General features: G+C 43.6%; 1 protein-coding gene and 1 long non-coding RNA gene across 2 annotated transcripts in view; both read left to right on the plus strand.

Annotated features, from left to right (window-relative positions):
* Window positions 1-13,620, plus strand: part of TFRC (transferrin receptor) — a 33,688-nt gene extending 20,068 nt beyond the window's left edge. The window contains exons 12-19 of the mRNA XM_031663946.1: window positions 1,011-1,096; window positions 1,305-1,368; window positions 3,376-3,443; window positions 4,773-4,831; window positions 5,038-5,119; window positions 7,615-7,836; window positions 9,177-9,317; window positions 10,721-13,620. Coding sequence (XP_031519806.1) covers window positions 1,011-1,096; window positions 1,305-1,368; window positions 3,376-3,443; window positions 4,773-4,831; window positions 5,038-5,119; window positions 7,615-7,836; window positions 9,177-9,317; window positions 10,721-10,963 — 965 coding nt within the window. The 3' untranslated portion in view covers window positions 10,964-13,620. The remainder of the gene's footprint in view (window positions 1-1,010; window positions 1,097-1,304; window positions 1,369-3,375; window positions 3,444-4,772; window positions 4,832-5,037; window positions 5,120-7,614; window positions 7,837-9,176; window positions 9,318-10,720) is intronic.
* A 3,309-nt stretch (window positions 13,621-16,929) lies between these two features.
* Window positions 16,930-23,543, plus strand: LOC108584759. Its single transcript, XR_001900296.3, has 2 exons — window positions 16,930-17,500; window positions 22,961-23,543. It is a non-coding gene; the product is annotated as an uncharacterized LOC108584759 (long non-coding RNA).
* The last annotated feature ends 3,096 nt before the right edge of the window (window positions 23,544-26,639 follow it).

Below are 26,639 nucleotides of genomic sequence, written 5' to 3' on the forward strand. Positions count from 1 at the left end.
AGCTATTGAAATTTTGTTATGTTTATTCATTTATTTTTTGAGACAGTGTTTAACTCTGTTGCCCAGGCTGGAGTGCAGTGGCACGATCTCAGCTCACTGCAACCTCCTCCTCCTGACTTTAAGCCATTCTCTTGCCTCAGCCTCCTGAGTAGCTGGGATTACAGGCGCCCACCACCACGCCTGGCTAATTTTTGTATTTTTAGTAGAGACGGGGCTTCACCATGTTGGCCAGGCTGGTCTCCTGACCTCAAGTGATTCACCCGCCTCAGCCTCCCAAACTGCTACGAGTGAGCCACCGTGCCCCGCCTGTTTTATTTTTGAGCCTTTCTGTCCTGCTTGCCACTCTTTCACACTCCTACCCACCCACACATTCAAAATCATCATATTCCTGAATCTTTGGGTCACAGGGCAAATTGCAATGCTTATATCTTTAATACAGAGTACATTAATGGAAAAAAAAAAATACTGAGGGAAGTGGGTGGGATGGAGGGCAGTGATACATGTATCCCCAAAAGGCGCTGTCACAAGTGTAGTTTCTCTGCAAACTCTTCTTATAACTTAAATTTGTGAATTTTTATTTTATTTTAGAGTTATTTTTTAAAAATCCAATGTTTTGATTTACTTCTATGCAAATTATTCTCAAGATGTGCATCATCATGCTTACTCTGTTTTCAGTGATCTCTGGGTCCAGAAGTTAAGGAACTGAAAGAATGAAATTGTAAAAGGACGACTACTGGCCCCTGCTATGTACTCGAAATCTTATTTGCAGATCTCCTATATTGCTTTTTGTAGGTTGCTTAAAAAAAAATTATTCCTATTCTTTTATTCTTTCACCTGGAGTCTCAAAGATTTTGTTAGTATTTTTTTTTTTTCTTTTTTGGCTCAGAAAAGAAGATTTTGGAATCTGCTATCTTGGAGTTAGACTTTCTGATTCATCTGAAGTAGGATACCTTCCATCCTTGCCCGTGTATAACAGTTCCCAAGATAAAGCTAACTTCCTTCTCTTTCAGATGGGTTTCAGCCCAGCAGAAGCATTATCTTTGCCAGTTGGAGTGCTGGAGACTTTGGATCGGTTGGTGCCACTGAATGGCTAGAGGTATTCTTTATCATCATCTATTCCCATATTGGGCACCTGAGCTTGTGGGTTCAGGCTGTCCTCCAGAAATGATGTTCTTATAGGTTTGATTTTACCGTTTTTGCCTTTGCGCTTAGTCTCAATAGAGTCCAGAATTGAAAATGAATCCCTGTTGCTACTGTATGTGATAAATGAACAGATTTGTACTTATTAGTGTTTTCTCTTCTAGGGATACCTTTCATCCTTGCATTTAAAGGCTTTCACTTATATTAATCTGGATAAAGCGGTGCTTGGTAAGTATCCCTTTCTTTAGCTGTTTATGAATTCAGGTAAACTACTTTTTTTTTTTTTTTTTGAGATGGAGTTTCATTCTTGTCGCCCAGGCTGGAGTGCAATGGCACAATCTTGGCCCACTGCAAGCCCCGCCTCCCAGGTTCAAGTGATTCTCCTGCCTCAGCCTCCCAAGTAGCTGGGATTACAGGTGCTCACTACCACGCCCAGCTAATTTTTTGTATTTTTAGTACAAAAAATTGACTATGCTTCACTATGTTGGCCAGGATGGTCTCGAACTCCTGACCTCAGGCAGTTCGCCTGCCTTGGCCTGGGATTACAGACGTGAGCCACCATGCCTGGCCGGGTAAACTACTTTGAAGTGGAAGGAAGCTTTTTTTTGAGACAGGGTCTCACTCGATTGCTCAGGCTAGAGTGCAGTGGCGCAATCTTGGCTCACTGCAGCCTTGACCTCCTGGGCTCAGGTGATCCTCCCACTTCAGCCACCTGGCTAATTTTTTTTTTATAGAGATGGGGTTTTGCCATGTTGCACAGGCTGGTCTCAAACTCCTGAGTTCAGGCATTCTACTTCAGCTGCCCAAAATGCTGCGGTTACATGCGTGAGCCATTGCCCTCAGCCTGAATCTTAACCTTCCTTTAAATAGTCGGTCAAGTTACACAATGAACACATATTGCCTTGTCTAGAGCAGTGGGTGGTTCTCAATGTGGCCCCCAGATCAGCAGCATCAGGAACTGTTACGATGCAAACTTTCAGGTCCACCCCAGACCTTTGAGTCAGAAATGGGAGTGTTGGTCTAAAAACTGGGCTTTTTTGGCTGGGCATGGTGGCTCACGCCTGTAATCCCAGCACTTGGGGAGGCCAAGGCAGGCGGATCACCTGAGGTCAGGAGTTTGAGACCAGCCTGGCCAACATGGTGAAACCCCATCTCTACTAAAAATACAAAAATTAGCCGGGCGTGGTGGTGGGCACCTGTAATCCCTGCTACTCAGGAGGCTGAGGCAGGGGAATCACTTAAACCCGGGAGGCAGAGGTTGCAGTGAGCCGAGATGGTGCCTTTGCACTCCAGCCTGGGTGACAGAGCGAGACTCCATCGCAAAGAAACAAAAAAACTGGGCTTTTTTTTTGGGCAACCCTTGGGGAATAAAAACTTACTATTTTCTTAAGGACAAAGTATCCTGAAGCAAAGAAACCCAAACAAATAAACAAAAAACTTTAACAAGCATGCCAGGTAATTCTGATGCACTAAAGTTTTAGGACCATAAGTTCTGGACTATTTTGAGGTGAGAAGAAACTAAACTATGCCATATAGAATGGTACTTAGAGAGTAATTCACATCCTGTTATGTTGTGGCATCACTGATAGAAATATTGGATAATCAAACTTCTAGAAGAGTTTGAATGTTCACTGGCAGCAGAAAATTGACAGAGTTTGAGTGTTATTTAAAGTGCAGATTACATTCAACAGGAATGGGGTAAAGAAAGTGCAGATGTAGCTGATGAACTGAGAATAGTGAAATGTCTACATGGGGGAAAAAGGAAAGAGTTACAATTAAGCCTCTGGGTCAGTTATTTCCCTGTTGTATGTTTGCAGCAGAATGTGCTGAGTATAGCAAGCATGTTGTAGCTCTAACCTGGGTGAACCAGAAAGTTAAATGTGAAATTGCTAATGGGGGAGGCTGCACATGTGTGGGGGCAGTGGATTTATGGGACCTCTAGGTACCTTTATCTTAATTTTGCTGCTGAACCTAAAACTGCTGATATTTTTAAAAAGATCACTAGGATTAAAGTATGCAAACTCAAGGAGTAGTAAGAGCCTGACTTGAGTCAAGTTATCATAGTTGCTAAAGAACTTGATACCAAAATTACTTTTGTCTACTTGATGAATAGGATAGCTGTTGCATAGGGCCACTGATGTAGATTACTGTCTTATTTGTCAAGTACTTGTAGAAGTAGCAGTGTGAAAATTACTGGAGTGGAGAAGGGGCAATGATAAAATAATTTCTTTTCAGGTACCAGCAACTTCAAGGTTTCTGCCAGCCCGTTGTTGTATACGCTGATTGAGAAAACAATGCAAGATGTGAGTATATACCTCATTACCAAAATGGATGACTTAATTTTTTGTTGAATCGACCTGAGATAAAAAACACTGATATGTAAAACCATAGTCAGTAACAAAAACTAGGAATTGAGAATAAATTCTATAGCAGCATCATTAAAGAGATACTTGCCTGTTGAACCATATGAGATGAGGAGGTATATGAAGGGCTGCAATCTCAAAAAATATGTCGTCTCTTGAGGAATATATAACAAAATGCCATGAGGCCTGAGCTGTAGTGCAGGTGCCCACAGGGGATTGTCTGTAGAGTCACAATGCTAAGGAAGGCTAAAATCAACTTGAACTATACTTTGAGGAAGCGGTATGAAATATTCATTGAATAAAGAATTACCATAGTTTTGAGTGAGGGAGCTTCATGGGATTAGAGGCTGTGTATTGGAGTGAGTAAAGTTAGATACAGGTCAGACAGCAGATACTGGCTTTGATCCCAAGGGATACTAGGGATTATAGGATCTCAAGCAAGGCAATAATGAATTTACCAGTTAGGTTGGTGGCATAAGATGCACTAGAAGGAAGAAACCAGAAACAAGATAGGCATATTATGGAGCCTAAAGAGGGCTTTTACAATTGTGGGTATGCCACCGTGGTTTTTTGGGTGCTTTTTTTTTTTTTTGAGACGGAGTCTCCCTCTGTTGCCCAGGCTGGGGTGTAGTGGAGCAATCCTGGCTCACCGCAGCCTCCGCCTCCTGGGTTCAAGTGATTGTCCTGCCACAGCCTCCCGAGTAGCTGGAATTACAGGCATGCACCACCACACCTGGCTAATGTTTGTATTTTTAGTAGAGACGGGGTTTCACCATGTTGGCCAGGATGGTCTCGATATCTTGACCATGTGATCATCCCACTCGGCCTCCCAAAGTGCTGGGATTACAGGCATGAGCCACTGTGCCCGGCTTTTTTTTTTTTTTTTTTTTTTTTTTTTTTTAAGAGACAGGGTCTTGCTCTGTTGCCCAGGCTGGTCTCAAACTTCTGGGCTCAAGTGGTCTCCCACCTTGGCCTCCCAAAGTGTTGGGATTGCAGGTGTGAACTACCCCACCTGGCCTAGGCCCACTTTTAAAATGTTAATTAAGAAGGAAACATTTTTTCCTAACCATAACTAAAGGAACTGAAAACATGAGCCTAGTTAGTAATAACTTAAAATTGAGACCGTTTTAACTGTCATAAATAATTTCTTTTCAAGAAGATATAATACAAGTTTTCTATTTATAAATTTTTATAGAGTAACATGTTAGTGACTAGCCTGAATAAATAAGTTCCAAAAGGTTAGTTTTAATGATAATTCTTACCTTACAGGTGAAACATCCGGTTACTGGGCGATCTCTATATCAGGACAGCAACTGGGCCAGCAAAGTGTAAGTTGAGGAAAGTGAATGAACAAACTAATAGAAAAGCAGAGATTCTGCCTCCTGTGTCAGGTAGAATCCAAATCTGTCCTTGCATTGAGCTTACTTACACCTAAAGATACTCAACTAAAGAATTTATTTCGGATGTGAGGACTAGCATGATAGAACAGTCTTCTTTAGAAAACTTTCTAAAGACACATCCTTTCTTCTTGCAGTGAGAAACTCACTTTAGACAATGCTGCTTTCCCTTTCCTTGCGTATTCTGGAATCCCAGCAGTTTCTTTCTGTTTTTGTGAGGTAAGTCTGAGGAACCCAAAACCAAAAGCATTCCATCAGTTCATTTAAATGACAAATGGAGAGAGGCTCTCTAAAAGAAATGATCTTTATTTGGGAATGGGAAAGTACATGGGAATGTGCTTTATTGAGAGAGGTAAAGGAAAGCAAGTTTTTAAAGGACAAATGACAAGGATTACATAATTATTTTGAGGTAATTATTCTTGACTACCAAGATCAGTCAAGGTTTACAGGCAGTTGCTCGGCAGATTTTCTCACAAGAGAATTTTTTTGGTGCAAGGTGGCAGTGGCCTCTGTGTAAGGTTGTAGTTTTCGTAAAAAGGAAAACAAAAACCCTTAGTCCTTGTTATCAGACATAGAAGGGTGAGACCCTTCTCTTCAGGGTTGCATTTTTGTTAACACTAGTGACTCCATTTTGCTTTTGCACGTATCTTAGTTGTTGGGGTTTTTTTGTTTGTTTTTTGACGATGTCTTGCTGTGTCACCAAGGCTGGGGTACAGTGGCCCAGTCATGGCTCACTGCAGCCTCAAGCTGTCTTTCCCCTTCAGCCTCCAAACCGTTCGGATTACAGGCAAGAGCTACTTACTACACCTGGCCATGGATCTTCTTGTGTCAACTTTGAGACCAAGTTTACTGGAGTGCTTAAAATGTTTTAAGAAGTTATACACAAGTGCCGGACGTGGTAGCTCACGTCTGTAATCCTGTAGCAGGACCAGCCGCAGACAAAACCCCCCAGACACCGAGTTAAAGAAGGAAGAACTTTATTGGGCTGGAAGCTTTGGCAAGACTCACGTCTCCAAAAACTGAGCTCCCTGAGTGAGCAATTCTGTCCCTTTTAAGGGCTCACAACTCTAAGGGGGTAGGCGTGAGAGGGTCGTGGTTGATCAAGCAGTGGGAACGTGACTGGGGGCTGTATGTACTGGTAATTTGAACAGAACAGGACAGGGATTTTCACAATGCTTTTCCATACGATGTCTGGAATCTATAGATAACATAACCCGTTAGGTCAGGGGTCGATCTTTAACTAGGCCCAGGGTGCGGCGCTGGGCTGTCTGCCTCTGCCTTTTAGTTTCTACTTCTTTCTTTGAAGGCAGAAATTGGGCATAAGACAATATGAGGGGTGGTCTCCTCCCTTAATCCCAGCACTTTGGGAGGCCAAGGCAGGCAGATCACGAGGTCAGGAGTTTGAGACTAGCCTGACCAAAATGTTGAAACCCCGTCTCTGCTAAAAATACAAAAAATTAGTCGGATGTGGTGGCGGGCACCTGTAAACCCACTACTCAGGAGGCTGAGGCAGGAGAATGGCTTGAACCGGGGAGGTGGAGGTTGCAGTGAGCTGAGATGGAGCCACTGCACTCCAGCTTGGGCGACAGAGCGAGACCCTGTCTCAAAAAAAAAGTTATACACATGTAATTATTGCATGTTCCTTCATTATCAGTTTTAATATAGACTTGTTAATCTCAATTAGCTTAATTAGCATTTGAGTTTATTGCTAAAACTTCTTTAAGTATGAGTTTTAATAATGAGTGTGGTGGGTCACACCTGTAATCCCAGCATTTGGGAGGCCAAGGTGGGTGGATCATTTGAGGTCAGGAGTTGAAGACCAGCCTGGCCAACGTGGTGAAACCCCATCTCTACTAAAAATACAAAAAAATTAGCTGGGTGTGGTGGCTCATGCCTATGATCCCAGCTACTCAGGAGGCTGAGGTGGAAGAATCGCTTGAACCCAGGCAGCAGAGGTTGCAGTGAGCCGAGATCGCGCCATTGCACTCCAGCCTGGGCGACAGAGCAGGACTCTGTCTAACAACAACAAAAAAACGAGGCTGATTTTCTTGAGTGATTGAGCAGTGGCCTGCCTATTGGACAGTCCAGCTGAACAGTATTTTCATCAGGCTGGGTGCAATAGCTCACACCTGTAATTCCAGCACATTGGGTGGCTGAGGTGGCCAGGAGTGAGACCAGCCTGGGTAACATGCCTAGACTATATCTCTACAAACATTTTTTTAATTAAGCTGCCCAGTGGCATCTGTAGTCCCAGCTTCTTGGGAGGCTGAGGCAGGGGGGGTCCCTTGAGCCAGGAGCTCAAGCCTGCAGAGAGCCAGGATTGCATCAGCACACGCTAGCCTGGGTGACAGAGTGAGACCTCGTCTCAAGGTACATTTCATGTGTGTTCTCTTTTTCCATGATAAAGGCCCAAACTTCCCAGAATGAAAAACGTACAGCCTTAAGGAATTTGGCTAGAAATCTATTCAAGGCATATGATACGATAGGACAGGGATTCTGTAGAACCTGGAAGAAAGTCATCACTCTAGGAGTAGGTTAGATTCAGAGAAGTAGCAAGAATGTACTTAAAGCAGCAGATAACGAGATCACATTGGGGTGGGAATGTGTTAGAAGCAGCGGGGAGCTGTAGTAACTTACCTCGATGGGGAAGCCAGAATGTGAGGCTTTTGCTGGTAGACCTCACGTGAGTGCCATAGCCTCGCTTTTTCTTGCAGGACACAGATTATCCTTACTTGGGCACCACCATGGACACCTATAAGGAACTGGTGGAGAGGATTCCTGAGCTGAACAAAGTGGCACGAGCAGCGGCAGAAGTAGCTGGTCAGTTCGTGATTAAACTGACCCATGATATTGAATTGAACCTGGACTATGAGAGGTACAACAGCCAGCTGCTTTTGTTTTTGAGGGATCTGAACCAGTACAGAGCAGATGTAAAGGTGAGCACTGATTCCAAGTATGTTTTTACTGCTGAATGTCAAGTAGTTTGAAGTGTGATGTGTTCCTATGTGTTCCTGGTAGGTGGAAGGATGATTGTAGCCAAAGTACATTTTAAAGTGAACGGAGGCACAATTTTACATAGAATTTGTAACTTGTTTGACAGAAGTTGGGAGGCTGTGGATCAGAGACCTAGGACAGAGCTCAGCAGTATTTCAGAATCTAGAGCAATGTCAGGTTTTCTATCACTCATGTCTCCCAGGCAGCCTGTCACAGAATATGACAATCTCAGCAAGGAGCTGGGCTGTGTGCGTTTCAGACATGACGTGGATGGAAAGACAGCACAGCTAGTAGGATTCTGTCTCGTATTGATCCTGTGCATCTAAAATTCAAATATTCCATTAAGTGAAACTGATAAGCAGGGTGAGGTGGTGCACGCCCGTAGCCCCAGCTACTTCTGCTGAGGCAGGAGAATTACTGGAGCCCAGCCTGGTCGACATAGCAAAATCCCATCTCTAAATAAATCAATAAAATTAATATTAAGTGGCTTCCAGATAGTTTTATGGTACTAGGAGTTGATTTTTTAACAGATCTCTTAATTGAAGTAAATCACTGATAACCAAATCTTTTTATGTTTGTCTTTTCTTTTTCTTTCTTTTTTTTTTTTGAGAGACAAAGTCTCACTCTCGTCCCCCAGGCAGAAGTGCAATGGTATATCCCGGCTCACTGAAACCTCCGCCTCCCGGGTTCAGGCAATTCTCCCGCCTCAGCTCCCCAAGTAGCTGGGATTACAGGCGTGTGCCACCATGCCTGGATAGTTTTTGTATTTTTAGTAGAGCTGAGGTTTTACCCTGTTGGACAGGCTGGTTTCAAACTCCTTCCCTCAGGTGATCCACCCGCCTCAGCCTCCCAAAGTGCTGGGATTACAGGTGTGAGCCACCGCCCCCGGCCCCTTAGGTCTTTCTTGAAACTAATTGTAACTGTTGAAAATGGAACTTACCAGATGGAGATAACGATCCTGAAGTACATTGAACCACAATGTTTTCCCCTATAGGGAAGTTCTCCCCCAGAAGGAGAATCGAACTGGAAACAGTGTAGTACATAGGATTGTATAATTATGTTTAAATTCCTAATGAGAATGGTTTTCTTACATGCTGGGCTGAAATAGAGTGTATATCACAGTCTGTAGAGCTTGGAACCCTGTGCAAGGTGCTTTTGGAGTCTTGAGCTTGTCTGCGAGTTCCTTTTATCAGAATCTTATTAACACACGTTAAATTAGAAAGGCACGCAAAAGAGTGTCCTTAGAAACAAAACTTCTCATAGCGAAGAATGTCTGTTTCAGGAAATGGGCCTGAGCTTGCAGTGGTTGTATTCTGCTCGTGGAGACTTTTTCCGTGCTACATCCAGGCTAACAACAGATTTCAGGAATGCTGAGAAAACGGACAAGTTTGTCATGAAGAAGCTCAATGATCGTGTCATGAGAGTAAGTGAACCTTTGGGAAAGGAGGAACTAAAGTATGTGTAAAATTTTAGTGGATAAATCTTCCACTTACGCAGAGTGGACAAACTCTGGGAGTCTAGAATTCCGTTAAGAAGGGAAGAAGGAGCATTAATGGCTTAGCTGTCATTTTCTATTTCTGCTAATTCAGACCTTGGCCAAACCTAGTCTTGGAAGACACTTGCTGTAAACCTTCCGGGTATACTCCAGTGGGGAAAAGAATCTGAACACATTTAAAGTTTTCCTTTGTAAAATGAATCCGTTTCCTTTAAACTTTTTATTTATTTATTTATTTATTTTTGAGACGGAGTTTCACTGTTGTTGTCCAAGCTGGAGTGCAGTGGCGCAATCTCGGCTCACTGCACCCTCTGCCTCCCGGGTTCAAGTGATTCTCCTGCCTCAGCCTCCCGAGTAGCTGGGATTACAGGTGCCCGCCACTACGCCCGGCTCATTTTTTGTATTTTTAGCAGAAACGGAGTTTCACCATGTTAGCCAGGCCAGTCTTTTTTTTTTTTTTTTTTGAGACGGAGTCTCGCTCTGTCGCCCAGGCTGGAGTGCAGTGGCCGGATCTCAGCTCACTACAAGCTCCGCCTCCCGGGTTTACGCCATTCTCCTGCCTCAGCCTCCTGAGTAGCTGGGACTACAGGCGCCCGCCACCTCGCCCGGCTAGTTTTTTGTATTTTTTAGTAGAGACGGGGTTTCACCGCATTAGCCAGGATGGTCTCGATCTCCTGACCTCGTGATCCGCCCGTCTCGGCCTCCCAAAGTGCTGGGATTACAGGATTGAGCCACCGCGCCCGGCCATGCCAGGCCAGTCTTGAACTCCCAACCTCAGGTGATCCACCGGCCTCTGCCTTCCCAAGTGCTGGTATTACAGGCGTGAGCCGCTGTGCCCGGCCTCCTTTAGAATTTTAACCTTAGAAGATTAGCATTAGCCTGGTTCCCAGCATTCTGTTTTCCTCACTCTGCTACAGAAAGTCTGATCAGCTGCTGGACTCAGTGGCTCATGCCTGTCATCCCAGCACTGTGGGAGGCCAAGACAAGCAGATCACCTGAGGTCCGGAGTTTAAGACCAGCCTGACCAACATGGAGAAACCCCGTCCCTACTAAAAATACAAAAATCAGTCGGGTGTGGTGGCGGCACCTGTAATCCCAGCTACTCAGGAGGCTGAGGCAGGAGAATTGCTTGAAGTGAGGAGGTAGAGGTGGCGGTGAGCCGAGATTGTGCTATTGCACTCCAGCCTGGGCAACAGAGAAACTCTGTCTCAAAAAAAAAATAAAAGAGCGATCAGCTTTCCTAATTTGGGAAACTTTATGTTGGAAGTGAACAGTTGTTTTGCTACAGAAGTCACAGGACAGTGTAAATTGCCCGATGTTTTGTTTTATAGGTCGAGTATTACTTCCTCTCACCCTATGTGTCTCCAAAAGAGTCTCCTTTCCGGCACGTCTTCTGGGGCTCCGGCTCCCACACGCTGTCCGCTTTACTGGAGAGCTTGAAACTGCGTAGACAGAATAACAGTGCTTTTAATGAAACGCTGTTCAGAAACCAGCTGGCTCTCGCGACTTGGACTATTCAGGGAGCTGCAAATGCCCTTTCTGGTGACGTTTGGGACATTGACAATGAGTTTTAAACGTGATACCCGTAGCTTACGTCAGAACAGCAGGATAGTCTAGTTTCTAGACTCGTGCTGATTGTGCTACGTTTTCAGTAGGGCTTCAAAACCTGATGTGAAAATTCCATCCCATCATCTTGGTACTACTAGATGTCTTTAGGCAGCAGCTTTTAATCCAGGGTAGACAACCTGTCCTTCACGTTAAAGCGAATAACCACTTAAAAAATGTCCCTGATGGAATATTCCCCTCTCTAGAGTCGTAAGTGCTGTGTAATGGTAACTGCCTCTTTCCTGGTGGTGTTAATGAAAATGTCAGAAACCAGTTATGTGAGCGATCGCTGTGGACCCTAAGGGCTGGTCTCTGCTGAAGGCTGTAAGGGGTCGCTTACTTCGAGTGATCCTCCAACTTCATTTGATGCCGGCTAGGAGACACCAGGTCGACAGACCTTCTCCAAATGAGATCGGAGCCTTTCCATAAGGAACGTAGCTGGTTTCCTCATTCCTGAAAGAAACAGTTAACTTTCCGAAGAGATGGGCTTGTTTTCTTGCCAGTGGGGTCTGAAATGGAGGTCCTTCTGCTGGATCAAATGAGGCTCAACTGTTGATTGCAGGAATAAGGCCTTAATATGTTCACCTCAATGTCATTTATGAAAAGAGGGGACCAGAAGCCAAAGACTTAGCATATTTTCTTTTCCTCTGTCCCTTCCCCGTAAGCCTCCATTTAGTTCTTTGTTATTTTTGTTTCTTCCAAAGCACATTGAAAGAGAACCAGTTTCAGGTGTTTAGTTGCAGACTCTGTTTGTCAGACTTCAAAGAATAATACACTGCCAAATTTTGGCCAAAGTGTTAATCTTAGGGGAGAGCTTTCTGTCCTTTTGGCACTGAGATATTTATTGTTTATTTATCAGTGACAGAGTTCACTATAAATGATGTTTTTTTTTATAGAATATAATTATCGGAAGCAGTGCCTTCCATAATTATGACAGTTATACTGTCGGTTTTTTTAAATAAAAGCAGCATCTGCTAATAAAACTCAACAGATACTGGAAGTTTTGCATTTATGGTCAACACTTAGGGGTTTTGGAAAACAGCCGCAAGCCAAATGTAATTGAATAAAGTTGAAGCTAAGATTTAGAGATGAATTAAATTTAATTAGGGATTGCTAAGAAGTGAGCACTGACCAGATAAGAATGCTAGTTTTCCTAAATGCAATGAATTGTGACCAAGTTATAAATAAATGTCACTTAAAGGCTGTGGAAGTACTCCTGCACAATTTTATAGCTCAGTTTATCCAAGGTATAACTCTAATTCCCATTTTGCAAAATTTCCAGTACCTTTGTCACAATCCTAACACATTATCGGGAGCAGTGTCTTCCATAATGTATAAAGAACAAGGTAGTTTTTACCTACCACAGGGTCTGTATCGGAGACAGTGGTCTCCATATGTTACACTAAAGGGTGTAAGTAATTATCGGGAACAGTGTTTCCCATAATTTTCTTCATGCAATGACATCTTCAAAGCTTGAAGATCGTTAGTATCTAACATGTATTCCCAACTCCTATAATTCCCTATCTTTTAGTTTTAGTTGCAGAAACATTTTGTGGTCATTAAGCATTTGGTGGGTAAATGCAACCACTGTAAAATGAAATTACTACAAAATTTGAAATTTAACGTGGGATTTTGTTATCTTTGTGGTTTCTCCAGGTCCTCTACTTAACAGGATAGTAGCATACATTTGTAATGTTTGCTATTGACAAGTCATTTTAACTTTATCACCTTATTTGCATGTTACCTCCTATAAACTTAGTGCGGACAAGTTTTAATTCAGAATTGGCCTTTTGACTTAAAGCAGGGGGACTTTGTATAGGAGGTTTGGGGGGTGTGGGGAGGGAGAGTCCCCAGAAGATCTTTGACACGTCTGCCTACCCATTTGTGGTTATAAATTAAATGTAGGTATGAATAAGTTTGAAGCTACATGAGTGAACCATCGTTATAAACGTGATCAGCTGTTTGTCATAGGGCAGTTTGAAACTGCCTCCTAGGAAGAGGCTCATAGGGGTCTCTTGAGGTTCTTAGTGTAACTCACCTAGATTTACAGCCTCACTGGAATCATTTCACTACTCACAGTCTCTTTCATCTTCAGTTTTATCTTTAATCTCCTCTTTTATCTTGGACTGACATTTAGTGTAGCTATGTGAAAAGGTCATAGCCGAGATTCCTGGTTTGGGTGTTACGCTTACATACTTAAATGAAAGTGTGTGACATACTCATAGTGTAACACAACATGAATAAAAGGCATACATTTTGCAGCAGTCAGTCTCTTCAGAAAACCCTCTTCTATAGTAGGGTTGAGTTACTTCCTATCAAGCCAGTGTGTGGTAACAGGCTCAATATTCCTGAATGAAATACCAGACTAGTGACAAGCTCCTGGTCTTCAGATGTCTTCTCGTTAAGGAGATGGGCCTTTTGGAGGTAAAGGATACAATTAGTGAGTTCTGTCATGATTCGCTATTCTAGAACTTGCATGACCTTTACTGTGTTAGCTCTTTGAATGTTGTTGAAATTTTAGACTTTCTTTGTAAACAAATGATATGTCCTTATCATTGTATAAAAGCTGTTACGTGCAACAATGTGGAGATTCCTTATCTGATTTAATAAAATACTTAAACACTGAGTTGTCGTTTTTAGATAAATTTTTTAAAGAGCAGTTTTAGGCTTATAGCAAAATTAAACAGAATTCCCACATACCCACCGTTTCTGCCACGTACACATCCTCCATGACTGCCAGCACCTTGCACCTCAGCGGCGTGTTTGTTACAGTGGGCAGCCTGCGTGGGCACACCGTTAGCGCCGTCAGCACCGTTAGTCTGCTGTTTCTATTAGGGTTTGTTCTCCTACGGTTTTTGACAAATGCGTAATACCATTCTATACCTTACAGAATAGTTTTATTGCTGTAAATCTTGTGCTCTGCCCATTCATCCATCTCTTCTGTAAGGTCCTGGCAACCACAGATCTTACGATATCCATAATTTTACCTCTTCCAGAATGTTACAGTTGGAATCAGAATATAGCCTTTTCAGGCTGGCCTCTTTCACTAAGCAATAGCATTTGTTTCCTCCATGTCTTCATGATGTGTTCTTCATACAGAACAATATTCTGTTGTCTGCAGTTAGCACAGTTTATCTAGCTCACCTACTTACTAAGTAATCTTGTTGCTTCTAAGTTTTGGCAGTTATGAATAAACTGATAAGCACCTGTGTGCATGTTTTTTCTGTGAACCTAGGTCTTCAGCTCTTTAGGTAAATACCAAGGTACATGATTGCCGCTGTCTTCTAAGTGGGCAATCGGCTCACTGCAGCCTCCACCTCCCGGGTTCAAGCGATTCTCCTGCCTCAGCCTCCTGAGCAGCTGGGATTACAAGTGTGGGCTATCATGCCTGGTTAATTTTAGTATTTTTAGTAGAGATGGGGTTTCACCATATTGGCCAGGCTGGTCTCGAACTCCTGACCTCAAGTGATCTGCCCACCTCGGTCTCCCAAGATGCTGGATTACAGGCATGAGTCACCATGCCTGGCCCCACATACGTAATTTTAAATGTCCCTGTAGCCACATTAAAAGGTAAAGGGTGAAAAATAAAATAGGTGAAATTTTAGTGTTTTATCTGTATATGTTAAATACTATCATTTTAGCATATAATCATTAAAAATTATCAAGATAGTTTATATTCCTTTTTTTTTTTTTTTTCCTTTTTGGGATGGAGTTTTGCTCTTGTCACCCAGGCTGGAATGCAATGGCATGATCTTGGCTCACTGCAACCTCCGCCTCCCGGGTTCAAGCCATTCTCCTGTCTCAGCCTCCCAGTAGCTGGGATTACAGGCGCCGCCACCACGCCCGGCTAATTTTTGTATTTTTAGTAGAGATGGGGTTTCACCATGTTGGCCAGGCTGGTCTTGAACTCCTGACCTCAGGTGATCCACCTGCCTTGGCCTCCCAAAGTGCTGGAATTAAAGGCGTGAGCCGCTGCGCCTGGCCAGCTTTGTATAATTTTTAATGCCTTTTTTGAAAATATTCACATACAGTCGAAGTGCAGAAAAGTCTGTATTAAAGAGTATTTTCCTCTTAGTCTCCAGTGATGTCATCCCTCTAAATCTCCACAATTACCCATTTTTCTTTTTTTAGTTTGAGATGGTCTCGCTCTGTCACCCAGGCTGGATTGCAGTGGCATGATTTCAGTTCGCTGCAACCTCCACCTCCTGGGTTCCAGCTATCCTCTTACCTAAGCCTCCTGAGAGTAGCTGGGACTACAGACAGGCGCCACCACGCCCGGCTAATTTTGTATTTTTTGAGAGGTGGGGTTTTGCCTTGTTACCCAGGCTGGTCTCAAACTCCTGGACTCAAGTGATAAACCTGCCTCAGCCTCCCAAAGTGCTGGGATTACAGGTGTGAGCCACTGGGCCTGGCCATTTACCAACTTCTTACGTACACTTTCAAAGTTGTCTATGCATAAATGAGAATTATCTACCAGATCTTCATGAAAGCATATATGGGGGCTCTGGTGCTATTGTCACCACATAAGCCCCCTACAACCTATCCCTTCTGCTGCTTACAGCTGTAAGCTCAGTAAGACAGGGGCAAGCTCTCCCAAACCTGAGATGTAAACAAAGGTAGGCGAACTGTGGAGGGGAGTACAACTTGGAGAAGTGACTTCAAAAGGGAAAGAATTGGCAGAAACCAAAAGAGGAACAAACAAAAAAACTAGTAAGCTGGCATGCCGAGTCCAGCCATATCAACAGTTATATTATTGACGTGTGAACATTCTAATCAAGACTGACGATTAAAAAGCAATCAAGACCCATTTATATGCTGCCTACAAGAACTTTAAAGACATAAATTGAAAGAGATGGGAAAAAATACAACGTGTACACTAGCATAGTATGGCTGGAATGGTTATATAAATATCAGATTAAAAAGACTTCAAACAGATAGCACTACAAAATAGGAGCATTTTATAATAGTAAAAAGGGCCATTCAGGAAGATAGCACACTTATAAATACGTATGCACCTTAAAATACATGAAAAAGAAATGAAAATTCTGCCATTATAGAAGATTTTAACACCCATTTATCAGCAGTAAATACAGAAACTAGACCAAAAAAATCAGGACAAATTATTTGAACCACTGTATCAGCCACCTCAATCTAACTGACATTTGTAGAACACCACATCCAACAACTGCAAAGTACACTTTTAGGTCTACGTGGTATATTCAGCAAGACAGACCATACACTGGGTAATCCCGTCTGGATTTCTGTTCCCGCCCAAATCTCACATCAAATCGTAATCCCCAGTGTTGGCGGAGGGGGCTTGGTGGGAGGTGGTTGGATCCCCTCTTGCTGTTTTCATGATCGGTCCCACATGATCGGGGAGTTTGAAAGCGTGCAGCACCTTTGCTGTCTTCCTCCTGCTGCAGCCGTGTGGGATGCACCTGCTTCCCCTTCGCCTTCTGCCACAATGGTGCGTTTCCTGAGGCCTCCCCAGTCATGCTTCCTGTGTAGCCGGCGGAACCATGAGTCAGTTAAACCTCTTTTCTTTATAAATTACCCAGTCTCAGGTAGTTCTTTAAAGCAACGTGAGAATGAACTGATACATTGGGTGGTAAAACAAGTCCTAATTTTTTTTTTTTTTTTTTTGACACGGAGTTTTTCTCTTGTTGAAGATTATGTAGCTCGTTTCAGGAAGCTTCTATCTTCTCATGACCTGCAGCATCTATTCTTTTTTTTTTTTTTTTTTTTTTTTTTTTTTTTTTTTTTTGACGGGGTCTCGCTCTGTCGCCCGGGCTTGAGTGCAGTGGCCTGATCTCAGCTCACTGCAAGCTCCGCCCCCCGGGTTCCCGCCGTTCTCCGGCCTCGGCCTCCCGAGGAGCTGGGACCACAGGCGCCGCCACCGCGCCCGGCTCATATTTCGTATTTTTAGTAGAGACGGGGTTTCGCCGTGTTGCGCAGGCTGGTCTCGATCTCCCGACCTCAGGCGATCCGCCCGCCTCGGCCTCCCAGATGCTGGGACCACAGGCGTGAGCCACGGCGCCGGCCGGTCTGGATCTTGGCCGCGACGTGACCGTGAGTTCCTTTCCTCGGGTCGCAGCCCCCGGGGCCGTCGCGTCTCCGCTGAGCTCGGCTGCCGTGAGGGCGGTGACGGGTGGTCTCGCCCGAGCGCCTCAGGCCGCGAGCGTCAGCTCCGTCCGTCCGGCAGGGGGCAGGCGAGCGCGGCGCGATGGCGGCCGTGGGCGGGGACCACCCTCCGCGGGAGCCGCCTCCGCCCGACCCCACCACGGCTCCGCCAGCGCCGCACGGGCGGGCACAGGCCGCGGCGGCCGCTGCAATTTTTTTTTGTTTGTTTTTAAAGACAGGCTCTTGCGCTGCTGCCCAAGCTGGTCTTGAACTCCTGGCCTCCAGTGACCCTCCCACCCCAGCCTCGAGCTGCTGGGATTCCCGCTGTGAGTCTCTGCGTCTGGCCCTGTGAACAACTTTAGGCCCCCAAATTTGACAACTTAAATGTAAGTAGACAAGTTTATTGATATATTCAAATTACCAAAATTAATGTAACATCAGGACATCTGAGTAGACCCGTATATACGATTATTATTATTTTTAAATCTGCATGTCTATTTTATTTCCATTACAAAAATACTGCGTGTGTAAAATTGTGGTCCACGTTCTTCTCCTTTACCTCAAATTTTACACTTTTTTGCTCCTTTTTTTTTTTTTTTCTTTTTGAGAGAGAGTCTCACTCCCTCACCCAGGCTGGAGCACACAGGTTGCTCACTGCAACTTCCATCTCCCGGGCTCAAGCGATTCTCCTGCCTCAGCCTCCCGAGTAGCTGGGATTACAGGCGCCCGCCACCATTCCTGGCTAATTTTTGTATTTTTAGTAGAGAAGGTTTCACCATATTGGCCAGGCTGGTCTTGAACTCCCAGCCTCAGGTGATCCGCCCGCCTCGACCTCCCAAAGTGCTGGGATTACAGGTGTGAGCCACTGTGCCCGGCCAGTTTCCACACTTTAATTTTATTCAAGTAAAAGCAGAATCACATACCTGACATGAGAACTAAATATTTCACATCATTAGTTTGGATTAGATATATTCTTGATTGATTGTTTCTCGGGAATAATGACTCGTCTTTCCTACCTGTTCTTTCTCTTTTATTGATTGAGGAAATAAATGTAATGACCATCATGGATTTGTGATGAATATCTCTTTCCTATGTTCAGTAATACAGGTGTACGTAGGTGTAATTCAAAACTGTAACTGGATGCCTGGCACAGTGGCTCGCGCCAGTAATCCTAACACTTTGGGAGGCTGAGGCAGGTGGGTCACTTCAGGCCAGTATTTGAGACCAGCCTGTCCAACATGGTGAAACCCTGTCTTTACTAAAAGGACAAAAATTAGCTGGGTGTGGTGGTGGATGCCTGTAATCTCAGCTACTTGGGAGGCTGAGACAGGAGAATCACTTGAACCCAGGAGGCGGAGGCTGCAGTGAGCCAGGATTGCTCCACTACACCCCACCCTGGGCGACACAGTGAGACCCTGTCTCGAAACAAACATAACAAACAAAACTAGGTTGTTACACATTTAAGATGCGAATTGTGGCCCCCATGTTAACCGTTAAGAAAATAACTTAAAAATGTACAGAAACGGAATGAAGAAAGGATTTTAAAAAGTACACTAAAAAAAAAAAATACAAAAAGGCAGTAATTAAGGTATTGAGGAATTTTTAAAATGTAAGACATACAAAAACAAATGCATAAATGGCAGAAGAAAATATTGTTTTATCACTAATGTTAAATGTAACTGGATTAAACTCTCCTGTGAAAAGGCAGGGATTGGCAGAGTGGATTTAAAAAAAAAAACAAGATCCATCTAAATGTTGTCAACAAGAGATTCACTCTAGATGTAAGGATACAATGTTGGAAGTAAATGATGAAAAAAGGTATTTTACCAAATAGTAATTAAAAGAAAGCTGAGTGGCTGTATTATTATCAGATAAAATAGACTTTAAAATGATGACAAAATACAAAGAAGGGCATTACATATTGATAAAAGATTTGATACAAACTTGTTTTGGCACCTGGCCAAAAACAAGTGTTAATACATTTTAACAGACTGAAATCAGACGAAGCTTTTTTTCCAATCACAATGGAATGAAACTAGAAATCAATAACAATGAAAACTTGAAAATTCACACATATATGGAAATTAAACCTCTTTTTTTTTTTTGAGATGGAGTCTCGCTGTGTTGCCCAGGCTGGAGTGCAGTGGAATGATCTTGGCTCACTACAACCTCTGTCTCCAGGGTTCAAGCAATTCTCCTGCCTCAGCCTCCTGAGTAGCTGGAACTACAGGCTTGTGCCACCACGCCTGGCTAATATTTGTATTTTTAGTAGAGATGGGGTTTCACCATGTTGGCCAGGCTGATCTTAAACTCCTGATTTTGTGATCCACCCGCCTCGGCCTCCCAAAGTGCTGGGATTACAGGCACGAGCCACCGCACCCGGCTGGAAATTCACACTCTTAAATACAAATGAGCTAAGAAAGAATCACAAGAGAAATTGGATAATACCTTAAGATAAATAAATGAAAAAAAATATGCCAACCAAAACTTATGAGATGCAGCAAAAGCAGCATTAAGAGGGAAATGTATAGTTGTCAATCTATACATGAAAGAAAAATACTGCAAACAGTGGATTAGTGTCCCCTGTGATTGTGGACTTGTATATTACTTCTTTTTTTTTTTTTTTTTTGAGATGGAGTCTCACTCTGTTGCCAGACTGGAGTGCAATGGTGTGGTCTCAGCTCACTGCAACCTCTGCCTCTTGGGTTCAAGCAATTCTCCTGCCTCAGCCTCCTGACTATCTGAGACCACAGACTCACACCACCACACCCAGCTAATTTTTGTACTTTTTAGCAGAGACGGGGTTTCACCATGTTGGCCAGGATGGTCTTGATCTGTTGACCTCGTGACCCACCTGCCTCGGCTCCCAAGTGCTGGGATTACAGGTGTGAGCCACTGTGCCTGGCTGGACTTGTATATTACTTCTATAGTTATAAACTATAAACCATAGTTTATAGTTCTGTAAGTTTTATATAACTGAAATTTATGCTATTAGGTATTTACAAATTTATGAGCTTCCTATGGAATTGATCTTTTTATTACTTTGAAATGTGTATCTTTATGTCTTGTAATTCTACTTTAGATCTACTTTGTCTGATAGTAATATAGCCATATAATTTTTCCCTTGGTTAATATTTGCATGATCTATTTTCATCCTTTCACTTTTAGAATATGTCTGTCTACATAAAATGTTTCTTTTGTAAATAAAATATGGCTGTGTTTTATTTTTTATGTAATGGACAAATTCTGTATTATTTTATTTTTTACTCAGAATTCTTTTCTTCTTATGAGGCATAATTGACAAATAATAATTATATTAAAAAGAGAAGAAAGATCTAAAATCAACAACCTAACTGTACACCTCAAAGAACTAGAAAGAGAAGAGCAAATTAAACTCAAAGCTAGAAAAAAGGAAATAATAAAGAATCAGAGCTGAGATAAATGAAGTAGATAATAGAAAAACAAGGAAAATCAATGAAACCAAAGTTTTTCTTTGAAAACATCAACAAAAGTGACAAACTTTTAACTAGGTGGATTCAGAAAAAAAGAGAGAAGATTCAGTTTACTAAAATCAGAAATGAAATTAGAGACATTATTACCAATTTAACAGAAAGTAAAAAGTTTATAAAAGAATAGCATAAACAATTGTATACCAACAAACTGGATAACCTAGAATAGATGGGCATATTCATAGACATACACAATATACCAAAAATGACTCATAAAGCAGTAGAAAATCTAAATAGACTCCAAACTACTAAGGTCGAATCAGTAAGACCCTGGCCTTTTCTTCACCAGATGGTTTCACTGGTGAATTCTTCTTCTTCTTTTTTGAGACAGAGTCTTGCTCTGTCGCCCAGGCTAGAGTGCAGTGGCATGATCTTGGCTCACCACAACCTCCGTCTACTGGGTTCCAGTGATTCTCCTGCCTCACCCTCCTCAGTAGCTGGGATTACAGGTGCGCACCACCATACCCAGCTAATTTTTGTATTTTTAGTAGAGATGGGGTTTCACTGTGTTGGCCAGGCTGGTCTCAAACTCCTGACCTCGTGACCCACCCGCCTTGGCCTCCCGAAGTGCTGGGATTACAGGTGTGAGCCACCACGCCCATCTGCCATTATGAATATTGATGCAAAATGTTTAATACTAGCAAACCAAATTTAGCAGCTTATCAAAATAATTATATACTGTGACTAAGTGAGGTTTATTCTGTAAATGCAAGGACGGTTCAACATAGGAAAATCAACCAATGTAATATACTACATTAATTAATTAATAGAATGAAGTGGAAACCCCAAACGATCATCTCAGTCGATACAGAAAAAGTATTTGACAAAATCCAACACACTTTCATGATAAAGCAGTCAATAAACTAGGAATGGAAGGGAATTCCTTCAAAATAATAAAGGTTATATCTGAAAAACCCACAGCTAATATCATATACATATAATACATATACAATGGTGAATTTCTTAAAACTTTACCCCAAAGATCAGAAAGAAGATAAGGACTTCTCTTCAACACAGGAGTAGCCCTTGTAGTCACGGGAACTCGACCAAAAATAAATCCCATCTGAATTGGAAAGGAAGAAGTAAAATCATCTCTGTTCACAGAAGACAGGCTCTTACATGTAGCAAATTCTAAAGAATCCACAGTAACATGGTTACATCTCACTCCAGAATTCAGAGACATGGCAAGATACAAAATCAACACAGGAAAATCAGCTGCATTATTACCCACTAGCAATGAACTTTCCGAAAGGATATTAAGAAAACAATTCTGGCTGGGCGTGGTGGCTCACGCCTGTAATCCCAGCACTTCGGGAGGCTGAGGCGGGCAGATCACCTGGGGTCGGGAGTTCGAGACCAGTTTGATCAACATGGAGAAACCCCATCCATCTCTACTAAAAATACAAAATTAGCCGGGCATGGTGGTCGGTGCCTATAATCCCAGCTACTCGAAGACTGAGGCAGGAGAATCCCTTGAACCCGGGAGGGGGAGGTTGCAATGAGCCGAGATCACATCACTGCTCTCCAGCCTGGGCAACAAGAGTGAAACTCCGTCTCAAAAAAATAAAAAATAAAAAATAAAAATTCACACAGGGCGCAGTGGCTCACGCCTGTAATCCCAGCACTTTGGGAGGCCAAGGTAGGTGGATCACCTGAGGTCAGGAGTTCGAGACCAGCCTGACCAACATGGAGAAACCCTGTCTCTACAAAATTAGCCAGGCTTGGTGGCAGGTGCCTATAATCCCAGCTACTCGGGAGGTTGAGGCAGGAGAATTGCTTGAACCTGGGAGGTGGAGGTTGCGGTGAGCAGAGATTGCGCCACTGTACTCCAGCCTGAGCAACAAGAGTGAAACTCCATCTCAAAATAAAATAAAATAAAAAATAAAAATTCATGTAGTGACTTGATTATCTCTGTAAAGAAAAAAAAAAGGCAAAATTCATGTGGTTATCTCAAGGGACCCTGAATAGCCAAAACCGTCTTGAAAAAGAAGAACAAAGTTGGAGGACTTGAAACCGCCTTTGCGAAATGATGACTGAGACAGTGAAAGAGATTTAACTTAACCGACTCCATCTTGCTTCTAACCTCCAAGCTGTCCTTGTTCATTCCTCGGTGTAGGCTGAACTAACTTTGGGAGCAGCTTAGTTTATAGTTTAAACAAAGACGATAACAGCCCTTTCCTAAAGCAGACCTCCTTGCCTGGGGACTAGACTGCCTTTGTGAGGCTATCATTAGTCACAAGATTCGAAATTCTGGTTTAAGAGCCATGCAGCTGGAGGCTACACGATTCTGACCCTCCCTACATGGCTCCCAAGATCAGTGCTCGTGATATTCTGCAGACCCTGCACCTGATGGATTAGCTGGCACCACCCGGATCGATAACCTGGCTGGTCTGATCTCGTGACCCCGACCCAGGAACTGACTCCGCAGGAAGACAGCTCTGACTCCCTGGGATTTCATCCCTGACCAGTGAGCACTCCGGTCCCTGGCTTCCCCACCCAGCAAGAGACTGATTTGAGTAATAATAAAAGTAATAACAAAACCCTGGTCTCCCACAAGCCGGGCTCTGCCTGAGTTACTCTTTCTCTGTTGCAAGTCCCCCGCCTTGATGAATCGAATCGGCTCTGTCTAGGCAGCAGGCAAGGTGAACCCCTTGGGCGGTAACAGACTCACACTTCTTGATTTTTCAAAACTTACTACAAAACTGAGGTAATAATCAGAACAGTGTGGTACTGGCATGAGGGCAGACACATAGACCGGTGAAATAGAATAGAAAGCCCAGAAATAAACCCTGGCTGGACGAGAGTGCCAAGGGCACTCCATAGGAAAAGTACAGTCTTTTTAACAAACGGTGCTGGGAAAACTGGGTATCTATCTGCAAAAGAATAAAGGTGTATCCTTACCTTGCACCATATATAAAAATTACCTTTTTTTTTTTTTTTTTTTTTTTTGAGACGGAGTCTCGCTCTGTCGCCCAGGCTGGATTGCAGTGGCCCAATCTCGGCTCACTGCAAGCTCCACCTCCCGGGTTCACGCCATTCTCCTGCCTCAGCCTCCGGAGTAGCTGGGACTACAGGCGCCCGCCACCACGCCCGGCTAGTTTTTTGTATCTTTTTTTTAGTAGAGACGGGGTTTCATCGTGTTAGCCAGGATGGTCTCGATCGCCTGACCTCGTGATCCGCCCGTCTCGGCCTCCCAAAGTGCTGGGATTACAGGCTTGAGCCACCGCGCCCGGCTACCTTTTTTTTTTTTTTTGAGATGGAGTCTTGCTCTGTTGCCCAGTCTGGAGTGCAGTGGCGCAATCTCAGCTCACTGCAACCTCCACCTCCCGGGTTCGAGCGATTCTCCTGCCTCAGCCTCCCGAGTAGCTGGGACTACAGGTGCCTGCCACCACACCTGGCTAATTTTTGTATTTTTAGTAGAGATAGGGTTTTGCCATGTTGGCCAGGCTGGTCTCGAACTCCTGACCTCAGGTGATCCACCCACCTTGGCCTCCCAAAGTGCTGGGATTACAGACATGAGCCACAGCATCTGGCCCAAAAATTAACTTAAATGATTAAATACCTAACCTTAAGAGCTAAAACTATAAAATTCTTAGAAGAAAAAAGAGGGACTTTTTTTTTTTTTTTTTTTTTTGAGACGGAGTCTCGCACTGTGTCACCCAGGCCGGAGTGCAGTGGCGCGATCTCGGCTCACTGCAAGCTCCGCCTCCCAGGTTCACGCCATTCTCCTGCCTCAGCCTCCGAGTAGCTGGGACTACAGGCGCCCACCACCACGCCCGGCTAGTTTTTTGTATTTTTAGTAGACACGGGGTTTCACCATGTTAGCCAGGATGGTCTCGATCTCCTGACCTCGTGATCCACCCGCCTCGGCCTCCCAAAGTGCTGGGATTACAGGCTTGAGCCACCGCGCCCGGCCCGACTTTTTTTTTTTTTATAAGCTCTCACTCTGTCACCCTGATTGGAGTGTCATTGCAGACTTGATCTCCCAGATTCAACTTATTTTTCCATCTCAGCCTCCTGAGTAGCTGGGACTGTCGGTGCAAGCCACTACGCCTGGCTAATTTTTGTGTTTTTTGTAGAGACAGGGTTTTGCCATGTTGCCCAGGCTGCTTTCCAACTCCTGGGCTCGAGCTATCCTCCTGCCTCAGTCTCCCAAAGTGTTGGGACTACAGGTTTGAGCCACCATGACCAGCCAGAAAATCTTTATAACATTGGATTTGGCAATGATTTCTTGAATGTAACACTAAAAGCACATGAAACAACAACAAAACATGGATAAATTGGGTTTTATCAAAATGAAAAACATTTGTGCATCAAAGGATATTATCAAGAGAGTGAGAAAAAATGACCAACAGGATGAGAGAAAAATATTTGTAAATCATATGTCTGATAAAAGATTATATAAAAATATACAAAAAACAAAAAAATCTGATTTTAAAAATGGGCAAAGGGCTCAGCTCACTGCAAGTTCCACCTCTGGGTTCACGCCATTCTCCTGCCTCAGCCTCCCGGGTAGCTGGGACTACAGGCGCCGCCACCACGCCCAGCTAGTTTTTTGTAGTTTTAGTAGAGACGGGGTTTCACCGTGTTAGCCAGGATGGTCTCGATCTCCTGACCTCGTGATCCACCCACCTCGGCCTCCCAAAGTGCTGGGATTACAGGTGTGAGCCACTGTGTCCCGCCTCTTTTCTTTTTTTTTGAGACGGAGTCTCGCTCTCTCGCCCAGACTGGAGTGCAGTGGCCTAACCTCGGCTCACCGTAAGCTCTGCCTCCCGGGTTCACACCATTCTCCTACCTTGGCCTCCCAAGTAGCTGGGACTACAGGGGTGTGCCACCACACCTGGCTCATCTGTGTGTGTGTGTGATTTTTTTCTTTTAAGATGGGGTTTTGCCATGTTATCCAGGCTGGTCTCAAACTCCTTGTTCAAATGATCCTCCCTTCTCAGTCTAGTGCTAGGATTACAGACATGAGTCACTGCACGTGGCCTGTATTAAATTCTAAGACAGACAAAACTATAGTGAAAGAAAGCAGCTGCCAGGAGCTGTGGTGTGGGGCAGGGGTCACTGACTACAGCAGCATGCAAGGGAATTTCTGGGGTAATGAAATGCATTTCAATGGTAGTGTTGTGTACATGACTATATATATTCGTCAAAATGCATTCATTTGTACACTTAAAATTACTATATTCTATTGTATGTAAATTAAACTCAATCAGACAATAAAGAATAAACTTTTGATCCTGACAAAACACCTACATACACACAAACTACCTCTGAAACAAACTGCTTTTTCAGAATTTCTAATTTAAATATTCAGAATTATGAATAATGATGATGAATTTTAACAATGCTTGTGTAATTCAATTCTGCTTTGGATCACGCCTAAGAGGCATATCGGCTGCTGGACTGATATGGACTTCCTTACCTCCTTTGCATACGAAAAAATAAGAGGTTGAGACAGAAACAAGATATGTAATTTGTGTACAATGAAACTTTCTACTGCCCAGGAAATGAGGCTTTCTATTGTCCAATGAATTGTGCCTGGCAGCACAATTCACTGCTTCACAATTGATCGTTCTTTTTACCCTCAGAGCATCCTTGAAATGATTGACTCGACCATGAGAGAAACACTGTAAATATTCTCAGATGCAAACTCACAGTACCAGCGTCACAGAACACCTGCAGGTGCAAGTAACTAAAAATCCAGCTCAATTTGACTTTAAATACAAGGGAATGTATTGACTCAGGTGGGTAGTTCAGAAGCAGGCCAGGCTTCAGGGTGAATCTGAGCACAGAAGCTCATGGATGCTACCAGGACTCAGTCTCTTCCCAATTTTCTGCTCTGCCTTCAGTGAAGTCAGAATCATTCTGCGTGTGGCAAAATCTCCAGGAACAATTTCTGAGGCTGCATTCTTCACCAAAGAGGGAGCACGAACAAGCACACCCTTGTTCCTAACAACCTAGCACAACTTGTATTTGACTCTAATTGGAACAACTCAGACCCTTGCCCATCCCC

Source organism: Papio anubis, chromosome 2 (assembly GCF_008728515.1).
Source record: "Papio anubis isolate 15944 chromosome 2, Panubis1.0, whole genome shotgun sequence".
Taxonomy (NCBI): Eukaryota; Metazoa; Chordata; class Mammalia; order Primates; family Cercopithecidae; genus Papio; species Papio anubis.